This window comes from Physcomitrium patens, chromosome 7 (assembly GCF_059467195.1).
Source record: "Physcomitrium patens ecotype Gransden chromosome 7, ASM5946719v1, whole genome shotgun sequence".
Lineage (NCBI taxonomy): Eukaryota > Viridiplantae > Streptophyta > Bryopsida > Funariales > Funariaceae > Physcomitrium > Physcomitrium patens.
Window position 1 is genome coordinate 12605525 of NC_143416.1, and position 13117 is coordinate 12618641.

At 30.8% G+C, this 13117-nt stretch overlaps 1 protein-coding gene across 4 annotated transcripts; it reads right to left on the bottom strand.

The window, feature by feature from the left end:
- Nucleotides 1-7005: 7005 nt before the first annotated feature.
- LOC112284226 (inositol 3-kinase) lies at nt 7006-10413 on the bottom strand. Of its 4 annotated transcripts, XM_024523851.3 has the most exons (6): nt 10015-10164; nt 9752-9845; nt 8942-9172; nt 8538-8816; nt 7797-8198; nt 7006-7647 (listed from the first exon to the last, which is right to left on the bottom strand). In XM_024523851.3, the coding sequence occupies exons 1-6, from the start codon at nt 10029-10031 to the stop codon at nt 7570-7572; spliced, it is 1101 nt and encodes a 366-aa protein (XP_024379619.1). In that variant the 5' UTR covers nt 10032-10164; the 3' UTR covers nt 7006-7569. The 4 variants fall into 4 exon arrangements, with proteins under 4 accessions (XP_024379619.1, XP_024379617.1, XP_024379621.1 ...); XM_024523849.3 differs by lacking the exon at nt 9752-9845 and having other exon boundaries at nt 10015-10413; XM_024523853.3 differs by lacking the exon at nt 9752-9845 and having other exon boundaries at nt 9938-10407.
- Nucleotides 10414-13117: the final 2704 nt, after the last annotated feature.

A 13117-nucleotide genomic window follows, 5' to 3' on the forward strand; every position in this document is an offset into this window, starting at 1 on the left:
TAGATGACAAAGCCATCAAAAAGCTTATAAAAGACATCATTCATTAGATGTTAAAAAATAGTTGGTGCATTTGTGAGTCCAAAAGGCATGATATTATATTCAAAACGACCATACTTAGTTTAAAATACATTTTTTTTATTCATCTCCTACTTTAATACATAATAAGTTATATTTTTGTTGTAGATCTATTTTGGTATAGATCTTTATTTGATTGAGTTGATCAAAAAGCCTTGAAATTAAAAATTGAGGGTATCTACTCTTGATGGTGATCTTATTAAATTTTTAATAATTTACACATATTTGCAAAGATCAATTTTTTTTCTTCACAAATAAGATAGAAGCTTCTAAAAAAAATTTACAGTGGTATATGAAGTTTTTAATTAAATTTTTATCAATATATTCTTTGAGTACAATCAATTAATTTTATAGTAGACTATAGATTGATTTAAATAGTATTTGAGCTCTTTCATAAAGATTTATAGAAAAATCAAAAGAACAATGCTTTGGAAGAATATTTATATTTTTTTTTTTAAAAATGTCTTGATAATCCTAGTATTAATTTAGAATGCTACTTAAAAAAAAATCTATTAAAAATAGATATGATATATAATAAAAGTTGAGTCTTCTTTTGTAACATGCATGAAAGCTCTTGCACCTATCAATAATGATTTGAATATATTAAACTTATGGTTCCTATATGACTAGTAAAATCTTGGATTAAACTATGGAAAAAATATAGGTTATAAGAAATTCAATCTATTTTAGGACTATATTTTTTTAGCTATAATAATCTTAAAATAATTAGATTAGAAGGAGATTTAATCACATTAAATATTAGTAAGATATTATGACGACTAATTGTTACATCTAAAAGAATAATTTCATAGGTGACATCTCCGAAAGACAAAAAATGGCCATCTATTACTTCTATGTGCATAATTTTTTTTTTTTAATTAAAGATATTTCTTATTTTTTGACAAAGTCTTCATCTATAAAACAAGCTAAGGCTCCTAAATCAAACAAAGCCAAGATTTTGTGATTTTTTTATCCTAAACAAATTTCTATTGTAAAATAAGGTGAAGAATCTAAAGAGAGAATAGAACCTTCACTAGATGTCACACAAAATTCCAACAACACAATTCTTATTGTAGTTAGAAAAACTAATTTTTTAGCACATCATCTTCTTTGGCAACCATGCTCTTTACTTTATAATTGCATCATTTCTTTAGACAATGTTGAGTAGCATACTTAAGTTCTCTATAATATAAGTACAATCCTTTTTGATGGCGTTGAATATTTTTTTACTCAGTAAGAAATTTGAAATGTACCGTGTCAATTTGCATAGATTTTGATCTTGATGAATAAGCTTTTATAAACTTGGAAGCTATTGCCATGACTTGACTTGTTCTTTTCTAATCAAATCTTTGTTCTCAGCATCTTTCAAAGAATAAATTATTACATGCAATAGCTTGAGTAATAAATTGCTCTAATGAATTTGCTCTTAATATTGTCAATAATAAATCTTTGACGTTATCTTTTAATTCATATAAAAAATTATTGATAAGGGCATTGTCATTTTAATCCATGTTACAAGCAAGGTTTTTGAATTTAGCAGCATATATCATGGCTAAATATGATTTTTATCATAAAGATACGAATTTAGTCTCTATTATCATTTTTCCAATGGCTTTCTTTAAATATGGCTTTAAAAACTTTCAAGAATAAATTTAAAATATAGAATGGTTGTGAATCCTTTTCTATCAAAGATAAAAATTAAAAGAGAGCATTCTAAGAAAAAAATGTTCCTATAAATCCAACTTGAGTAAATCCATCAAAATATTGACAAAGATGCAACTTTAGATAGAACTTTATTTATTGTAAAAACCCTCAAATCTTTAATCTTCTTCCATCAAATTTTTTAGGCATACTTATCCTTGCTTCTTTCATACTTATAATTGCAAGACTTCTAAAATTTAGTTGAGTACTTGATCTACTTACTTCTTTCAATTGCACAATGTTTTGGCATAGACTTTGAATTTTATTGTTGACTTCTTCCATAGATATTGAAATACTACCTCTATAATTAATATTAGAAATATATGAGATTTCTACCTTAAGAATGTTGATCAATTTGTGAAGATATGCAATAGTTACAAATCTATTTTCACTTCTATCAAGAATAACATCTATAATTTTTTCTTTTATAGACAATTCAAAGAAATTCAAAAAATTAAATTAAATGAGGATAATCTACAATCTCTAATATCAAATGATTTTTTTTTACAAAGAGCGGTAGTCTACTCTTTTTAAAGAAAGAATTATTATTAAAAAACTATAATATTAGATTAAAGGTGGATAATTTGCAACCTTCAAAATACAACAATAGAAGTAGAGATAATCCAGTGACTTCTGAAAACAAGACAAGAACAATAAATTAGCATTCTTATCAAATTATCAAGGATATAAATCTTATAAAAATAATAGATCAATACAATATTGTATTATTCAAAAATATTAAAAAACCACTCAAAGATGATATAATATTAAATTAAAAGAACTATTGTCAAAGATAAGAAGATTAAAAAGTCTTGAATTAAGACTAAAGATTAAAAAGGCATTGGAAAGAATAAAGAAGGCTTCACTCTTGTCTCCATATATACTATCAGTTAGGAGCTATGTATCAACTTCCTATAGAACCTCCAACACATGTTTAAACTTGTAAGATTTTTTTTTTTTATATGTCCGCCATATTGTGAACTTTTACGACAAGCTATCCACACTAGCAATATGTGGCTAGCTTATTGACTAAGTTTTTAACCTATCAATTAGCTATGAACATGTATAAAGTCAAATATGCCTTTATAAAGCTTCATCAAAAGATAATATCAAATCTACCTATATTTACTTTCTACTTAGAATTTCTTATCTAGGTAAATATATATGTCAATGAGAAGTATATAAGCAATAGTAGCACATTGATTATAATAACACAAAAATTAACTAATAGATCTTTTTTTTTATGATGACTCACAAAATAATTATTAGAGAGCTTCACAAAGATTAAAGTTTAGAGTTATTCATTATTCACTCTTATAGAGACCAAGGTAACTTCTCTAATGAATCTTTTGAAATTAGCAAGAAAATTCTAAAAGCTTATAAAGGCTTATTGTTTAGTTGAAAGTTATGGATGCATTTAGAAGAAGACATAGGAAATTGAGATGTTAGAAGAGAGCTTTACAAAGGTTGAAAAGAAGGATAAATTTGGATGGAGATGAAAAGAATAGTAATTATGAGAGTTAAAACTTTTTAAAATAAGCTTTGATGACTTCAAAATTGAAAAAAAGAACATCTTTTTAAATAAATTTTAATTTTTTTGTAATGACATGTATCTAGAGCACTTGTTATAAGAAAGTGCATTGCAAATATAAACCAATAATAATAAAAATATATATATTAGATACATTGATCAATAAATTATTAAAAAAAATATAAAAATAATTTGAGTGATTAAAATTCATGATCAACTTTGAAATATATGTCAACAAAATTTTGAATTTGGAATATAATAATAAGACATATAAACTTAGATTATGAATATAAAAAATAAATAATTAATTATCTTGTAATTAAGTAATTTTTATTTTATAAAAATCTTTTAAAGTAGTTTTAAGATTAATATATTATTTAAATTTGATCCAAGTAAGTATTCAAGCTTGGCATTATAATTAAATGAATTGAAATACCTTACAAACTTGATTTAATTTCTATTTAAATAAATCTTAAAATTTGAAATTATTACTAAATAAATTGAATATTTTTAAAGCATTGTATTAATTGATTTTATGCAATTATTCATATTTGAAATCTTTGCTAAATGGATTATAACTTTATTAACTACTCTTAAAATTATTATTAATAATTTTCTTATATTAAGAATTTTTTAAATAAGCTTTCCTTGTTTGTTCTTTAATAGCCGTTGTGGAGGATTTTAAGAGGAGAAGACAAAAAAGAAAGAAGAGAGATATATTTTTACCCCCTCTTTTCTCTCTTCCCATCTTCCCTCCTCTCTTTTAAGAGGGATATGGAAGTAATGCCCTAATAGATTGATATAAGTTCAATTTGAAGCTCTTTTTAGGCAAGCACTAGGATTAACAATAGGATTTTGTCTACATGCAATATAAACATCATTATATCATATAATAGGAGTTCTTTGTAATAGAGTTAGATTCCTTTGGATGCTCTCTAATAGATGTAGCTTTAATTCTAAAGTAATTCAATTACATCTTTATATCTTTTAAACAAGATTGATATAAATTTGATTTGTACATATTTGTAACAATTTCCAATCATCATAGCATTCAAAGGATATATTTTCAAACATAAACAAGAATATTACATATTTGAATACATTTTTAGTTTTTATAGACTTAAGTTTATAATCTCTACTAAATGCATAAGATAAATTTATATTATTAGCTTCAATTATTATAGATGAGGATTCAAGCTTAATATCATTACAAAATAAATTTAACATCTCTATATCTTTGGCTAATTTTTTTATAATGAATGCTTAAGTATGACACCATTTCTCTTTGTATTTGGCAATCTTGCATCTATGATTAAACTTTATCTAAATAGGTATTTAAGTTTGAAATTATTACTAAAATAATTTAAAAAATCTTATATATTTGAATATATATATATATATATATATATATATATATATATATATATTCAAGTTTCATATTATAGTCAAATGCATTAAAAAACCTTATATGTTTGACTAAAATTGATTTATATTAATACTCAAATTTGACATTATTTTTAAATGAATTAGACAATCTTATATCTTTGACTAAATTTAATCTAAATAAATACTAAAGATTAATATTGTTGCTAAATAAATTAGGCAATCTTATATCTTTGATTCAATTGATTTACATGAATACTCAAGCTTCATATCATCATATAATGAATTAGGCATTTTTATATCTTTAAATATACTTGGTATGAATAGGTGTTAAAATCTGAAATTAAATTCAAAAGAGTTAGAATTCTTACATCTTAGAGTAACTTCAATATAGGTGAATGCTTAGGTTTAAATAGTATTATTGAATAAAAATTTTAATCTACATATTGGATTCTATTTTATATAACAAAATACAAAAACTTAAAATCATGGTCAATTAGATTCATCAATCTTATATCTTTAAAAAAAATTAATTAATATGAATACTTTAGCATGATATAAGCACCATATAGATAGGATTTTTTTTTCTTTAAATATACTAAAATTATTAAAGATAAATAATTTATTTATTTGTAAAATATAAAATTTTTAGTATCTTTGGATATACTTGCATTACTTCAAAATCTAATAATTACCAAATCTTAATAATATATAGTCAATTAAGGTAGGTAATATTATACTTTTAGATATATTAATATTATATATATGTATATTTAGATTTAATATTATCATAAAATATATTAGATAATCTTATATCATAAAATACAATTATAATTTAAAGATAATTAATCACGTCTATATTACCAAATGAAAATTATATGTCAAATTTTGGTATTAAAGTAATAAATATAAAAATAAAAAGGCTTCAATTTACTTTTTAGCCTTTATTACTTTTTACTTACAAAATTTTTTAAATTTATTTTTTGAATAATGAAAATATGAAATGATTTATTTCATTATTTTTTCTATTCATCAATGTCTAATAGAATTAATTTTAAAAAATCCTTTTAAAATCAAAATAAATTATTTTTTACAAGAATATGTATATTTGATTGTATTTTTATGTTGTAACACAACTATTAGGTGAAAGAGAAAGACATATATTATATTATATAAGAACTTATTTCAAAATATAGTAGAAAATTACCTTTATAAATATAGATAAAAATTAAGGAGGTAGTAAAATAATTTAGTGCTAATGGTGCATTTTATTTTATTTTTTAAAAAATGTACTTATTTTGTAGGACTATAAACAAGACAAAATAAGGTAGATTAGCAAAATATTATTTTAAGCATCTTTAGGTGGAAGTAAAGAGTAGATTTAAGAAAAAATTATTTAGAAAAATCTTGGATTGATGCTCAATGAGGGTACTTATGAACAAAATTAAAACTAAATCCTAAGGCACAAAACCAAGCACTTACTATAGATGAGAGATTTTTTTGTTGATTAAAAAGAAGGATACGAGAGCAAACTTAATAAGGCTTCTTTAAGCATTGGTTTTAAGAGATTTGAGTGCAAATTGATTTTGTGAGAGTTTTTAAAAGTTAGGATTGTTTTGGATGACTCTATTTTTTATTGAATAAAAAAGGATTTTATTTTGGTGAATTGTGTGAGTTTTGAAGCAGATCTATTTGTAATTTTTTTTTGATATTAAGAATGTAGTTAAGCAAAATGTGTATCATAAATTGTAGCTCAATTTGTAAGTCACATCTTATGTGATTGAAGTTCAAATGAATTAGGGTATCAAATATTGGATTTTAAAGATTAGTGATGGTTTCATAGATTTTGAAATTCTTTGTTTGTTTGATTAGAATGATTCTCTTACGTATTGCAATTCCACCAGTGATCTTTCTCAATCCACGAACAACTGTAACAATCTGCAGGTTTTCAAGTTCAAGGACCTTTAAGGCCATGTGTTATAATGTCTACAATTCTGCATCAACAAATTAGACTGGGTTGACTTAAATTGCACTGCATAGTTTCATGACGAATGCAGCAATATTGCTGACATAAGTTCCCATCTGCATGCCTGTTCATCTTTATTCGGCAACTTTCTCGACGTGGAAGACAAAAAGAGTTGACCACGATCAGGAAAATGCTGAGGAGACACTTCAAACATTGCATACGTATACAGCCGTCTTATACATAGCCACCAAGTATTCAATATTTCAAATTATTCCATTCTTTCATGCTGTTCCGAGTGTGATATTGACACTACAATAAATATTTCACTCAATCATTGCATCACTCCATGTATACCCGAAAGCTATGTAGATGCTGCTTTCGTCACCGCTTACAAATTGATTAAAGCTTGCACTGATTCAGTTTGCTCTTGATCATGACCAGTGATTAAAACTTGGTCCAAGGGAGTCCTGACAGAAGATGGGCTTAAAGACAATCCTTCCCTGATAATTGTTGTAATTCGGCATATAAATTTATGTAGGTGCTGAGCTGCTAACGAGAGATAAGCATGACACCGCTAAATTACAATACACAAAACATGTGCGGTTCCTAAATTTACAAAAGAACCTGCTTTTAAGGGATCGTCATCATCTCTAATCCTGTCCTTCCTCGCCAGAGTAGGCTCTGCAAACTGCCTGATGGCCCATCTTCATCTTTTTAAGGATAGTCCACGTGACGTGTTAGAGACATTGCTGTCTCGATCACAGCAAGCGAAGTATGTCTTTGAGTCAATAATTCTACCCAGTAGAGCTTGTTTGGTTGCAAGGGTGAAACAGTTATCATGCTAAAACAATGTTGGTACGAAAGACCAGCCAAACTCAAGGTTTCGCTTGAAGTACCATCGCCCAAGCTGTTACTAATTGCTGCAAAGCGCAGTACGGCTATAATACGGAAATTGTTCAATGCGAACTCCGTTGCGAGTCTCGTCCATTGACTAAAAGAAAACAACAAAATCAACACATCAGATAACACCAAGGAAAGTCAACCAAAAATTTACACGTCAACCAACAAAACTGCTCAAGCCGAGGCCTGGGCGAAAACTGGTTCGAATAAGGCACAACAAGATGAAGCCATGAACAGTACCTCGAGTTGACTGGCGGTAAAATGAGGAATTCCAACTTGGGCGACTGCAAGACCACCAAAGTAATTGCCCATTAAGACCGCTTGCTCTATAGGGAGGCCCTGGTACAAGCCTGCGGAGAAGCCAGCCAAGAAGCTATCTCCAGCTCCTGTAGGGTCTACTTCTATTGCAGGAAACGCAGGGATACGGAACTCCCGGTCGTTGGAGTAAATCCTGCTGCCATTCTTTCCCTCAGTAACGATGAGACATGTCTTTTGCCTCACTTTTTCAATGTCGATATACAATGCTTCATTGCGAGCTGCCTTCAAAAAATGAATGTCTTCGAGCATGTCAATGAAAGGAGTCTCGTCCAGATTTCGAAGGCCGACCAAGCCAGTTTCTGGATCGATGGTCCTTATAAGTGCCTGAAAAGGCCGGAATGAAATTGTAAGTAAAGCAGAGAAACAAGGTATATAGCTTGGCTAAGACCAGTCAATCAGTACACAGGACACCTAATAACTCTTTCAGCTAACAGTACACAAAATACACAGCACCCTCTCTCAACAAACGAACGTGTGCCTGGGCAGCAAACTAAGACAATTCAAAATTCTTGAGATAGATCGCTTGTAGCACAAGTTAAACAAACCCGTCTCTATGCTGGGTCAAGTTGAATACTCATAGCTAGATTAATCCTACCCCAAGACATGACCCATGACTTAATGGTGGAATTGTACAGCACATGGCCAAATACCAAGAATATATACCTGCACATCGACCACCACATAACGGGCCACGTCAACCATGTGCTGCAAGGTTTCAGGCAATATTTCGCAAGCAATCCCCACCGCAAGACCTAGTTCATAATCCATTTCGGGTATGTCCATCGAGTCAATTGGTGCACAAATACTTCCGGCCTTCAAAATCCTCTCTTCCCCTTGTGTAAAGTCTGCGAAAAACTCAGTGGTTTTCTGGTCTTCGATGACCTCAGGTGGGTGTGTAATCTGTGAACAATACAAGAAATCGGGCCCAACCTTTGAAGCTACCTGCAAGCAAAGTATTGCCACATTTTAGTGAAGTGAACATAGAAAATTAGTTCTAAGAGCAGCTGCCATGGTTGAAAGTTTGCTTGTAAAAAACCCATAGACAAATGAACTCTTCGTTCACTTACCCGGGATCCTATACCAAGGGCTTCGAACACATTAGTGATGTACGAAACAGACCCTCCCAAACTATACACAGTCTCGCCTCCATGAAGGGTGATCTGGTCATGGCAATAGTGTCCTACAACAAGAGCTGCACATTGATCTTTCTTTCTCACAGAATGTCGGCGCATGTACTTCAGATCTGGGAGTTTCTGCTTCTTCGTCTGAGTCATTCCATCCATCCAAAGCAGTGTTTCCTGACAGCAACAAAGTCGGAGTAAGTCCAGAAGGAAGCCAAAAGCTATTGCACCTCCCTAAACGACGCACTGCCAAGCCGCGCTCAAACCCAATCCAGGAACAAGTTTCGCGTCCAGTTTACAACTTGGTCTGAAAGAATTTCCACTTAGCATATAACACACTTCCGGCTGTTGTGCGCACTTTGTCGGTTCCTTGGGTTATATTATAAACCCGTTGTTTTCCAAATGCCACAATTACATCGCTGAGACATTCGAGCTCGTTGACATTATTCTAAAATGTCCATGTGAGCTTCCTTGGAGAAATTCTCATTATTAGCTCGGGTTAAACTATCCTGACAGTTTCATACTGTAGACTTGCTACAATCTTCAGCAAAACAATGAAGGTGTCCACTGCTTTGTTCTTCACACAGAAAGCGAAGATTCTAAGAAAAAAACTTTTATCACACGACGTCAAAAAATAAAACGGAAAGCAAGTAACTGCATCAAAGCTGTGAAACCAGCTATTGCACAAACAATATGCAACTTGAACCTATTTGTATTTTGATTCCCACAAAGAATCAGTCCAGTAAAGGGTCTTACTGGATATAAGCTCCCCGAGAAACCATGACATTCTTCCTTGCCGCAAACCTTCATAAAATTGCTCAAGACTTCATGATTTACCCCTCTTTCTAAACTGCATGCGACGATCGACCAACCGATTGGTCTCCAACTACCCACATCTCGCATTCAACAAAGACACTCACGAATCGTCCCAAAAGAACTCACCAAGAAATGAGAAGCCATTAACAAGACCCGAGAAAAGGAGAAGGCAGGGGTGGGAGGAGCAGGAGCAGGCAATCCACCTCCTTGATGTCCACATCCGGCGCGAAGGCCGACAGCAGGGGGCTGTACCCCACCGAATGACTGGAATCCAACGCCGCTCCCGACTCGCTCAACCGCGTCGCGTCCACCTTCAATGCCCTCCCGCCCTTCCCCCGCTTCGGCGTCCTGGCACTCTCCACCTTCAACTGCTGCTCACCCCCGCGACACCCATTCTCCCTGTCGCCTCCCATCCTCACCGACGCCTCGCCTCGATCTCTCCGCCCGCACGACCTCCTTCGAAACCTCCTCCCCCACACCACCCCTCCTCCCAGACCCACACCGACACTCCTGATCTCAACAAAAACCCTCCACCAGTGCACACCCTTTCTAAATTCCTCCACCTTCTGATCCTTCCTGAGCTAAACCCACGACGACGTACCCCCCCCCCCCCCCCCCCCAAAAAAAAAAGAAGCCCAAACGCGACCGCAGCAGTCCGCCCTTCTTTGCAACCACGCATCAACCCCCGCTTCAGAGCTGCTGCAGCATGAAAAAGGCTTCCGACGGAATTTATATTCGAAAGGCAAAAACAAGGAAAGCGTGATGGAAAGGGGGAGGGAGTGTAATCAGGCCCGGAGTTTCTATCTGCAAGCCACTCACTCGGTGCCCCACAATTCGGCGACGTGTATGTAGAATCCCGCGGCGAGCGTTGGACTTGGCTGGGGAGAGGGGGGGATTCAACAAATGCGAACCCCGCGGTCTTCGGGGATGTTATGGGTATACCCTACCAACGCGGAGGGGGTTAATAACAAGCATATCCTGAATTACTTGCAGCTCTCCGTGGCAACCACGCTCCATGTGTCGGTAATCGAGGAGGGACGCATTTCTGATGTGGTGAAAGCAAATAACACGGGTTCTTAATAATAGACTTTAATGTTTCGAGTTCTTAGTAAAATCCTATCAAATACTTATATTCTTAGCGACCATACCCCCCTAAATGACGATATCCTCCTTCGATATTAACAAATTCTAACACACAATGAAGCAACTTTTTCAAAAAACCAAAAATCTTGCTTCTTTATTTATATTTGAGTACAGATTAATACACACTTCCTTTTACAGAATAGGGTTGTTAGGTAGACAACCAGACCAACCAACACATCGAATTATTCCAGTTAAAGGTTCCCTTCGGTGTGAGAAAAAATCTCACGTGGCTAAAGTTTTGTAAGCGATTTGGACTCACACATGCCACGCTGGCATGTGTGGAATCGCGAATGAACCACGAAGTTTTGAATGAAGTAGGCTGTAAATGGTTGGGCGACTAAATTTGGAAGGATTAGAGCCTTTTGCAAAAGGACAAGAGTATCCGGAAGAGGCGATTCTGTATATATTTATGTGGTAGAAGAGATAGAGAGAGAAAAGATTCTACTGTTTCTTCAAGGGAACCGGGAGTCTTACACTGTGGATGTGTACGTAGTTGCCTTGTAATAGATGGGGGTGGTGGATATAGATGCCACTAGGGAACGTGTTCTCCTTGTTCACCTTTTGGATCCATTTTTAGCATGGTGACCCCTTCGGAATTATATTTAAAGAACTTGGTGTTCATTGGGGTCAAATATGGAATAATGTATGTTTATTCTTATACATTGCTTTATACTTGAATGCACATGTTTGGCTATATATATATATATATATATATATTATTGGGTAAAGAGATGATTATTTGTGAAATTTGAGAATAATTAGGTTATGAGATGGTAATTTCAATAATTTGTTTGAAATGGCCACATTTTTTTAAGGTTTTCAAAATTGAGAATTCTTTTCCATTATGGTGAATTTTATGATAAGAAAATCTTCTGTATTGATGTTAAAATTATATTTTTCAAGAGCACAATTATTATGGATTTAGATAGGGTCTACTGAAGAGTTTTATATTTAAAAATAAATGACCTGTTACTTGATATTAAAATTTACGTTTTATTAATATATAGATATATATATATCTAATATCTAATATCTATTTTTAAATTAATTTAAAAGAAACTATAATCAGTTGAATTGTATTATTTGAGAGCATTTAAAATGTAAAATGATAGAAAAAATAATTTTAATTATTAGAGATAATATAATAGTCTTTAAGAATACAATGTTGTCATACGAAAACAAAATCAAGCATACATGCATGGATGTTCTTTTATTATTATCATTAATTTATTATTTTTTTATTTTAATAATAGGAAAATCAAAAATAAAATGTTGTCCACGACATTTTTTAAAAATGAATAGAGCTAAAATTGATCTTTATAAACAAAAAAGATAAAAGATAAATAAAAAATAAAAAATATTTTGATCATTGTAGATATGACTAATTTTTTGGCTTTGTCTCCTTTAAATCAACTCTAAGTAAGTATGTATATATATATATATATATATATATATACTTTTGAAACAATTGGCATGTAGACTATATATTAAGTTTTTCTTGTCTATTTGGTAGCTGTCAAAAAGTCAATTGCAAATCTATTCCGTCAATATATATATATTATATCATCTATTTTATCATCCATATTTTTATTATTCATTTATAAATATGTATGGTATTGATTAATAAAAAGATGGATGTAATAAAAGAGATACTTGTGTTTAAAAAAAAACTTTAAAAATGTAAATATTAATAAATTATATTATTTTTAAGATTTTTTTTTTTTTTTTTTTTTTTTTTTTCTTAAACCTTTAGATATGGAAGAAATATAACATCTTTGGATATTGAAGAAAACACTCAATTTATTTATGTATGCTATTTTCTAAAATTATAGAATTAAGTATGATAAAAATAAAAATATATAATATTACTATGTAATAAAATATTAATATTAATATGTTCTAAAAATATTTGGTAATAATTAAAATTTATTAAAATAAATTATAGATTAGGTGGTGTTTTATAGAAACAGATGTCCGATGATTTGTTAAGCACTAAGACACAAAATATATAGCTTTATTAAGAAATTTTAGTTATAGCTAAAATTGAAAAATATTTATAAATAAAGTACTGTAAAATTTTATCAAAATTTATTTATAAGGAAATTTTAGTTATAGCTAAAATTGAAAAAATATTTATAAATAAAATACTGTAAAATTTTATCA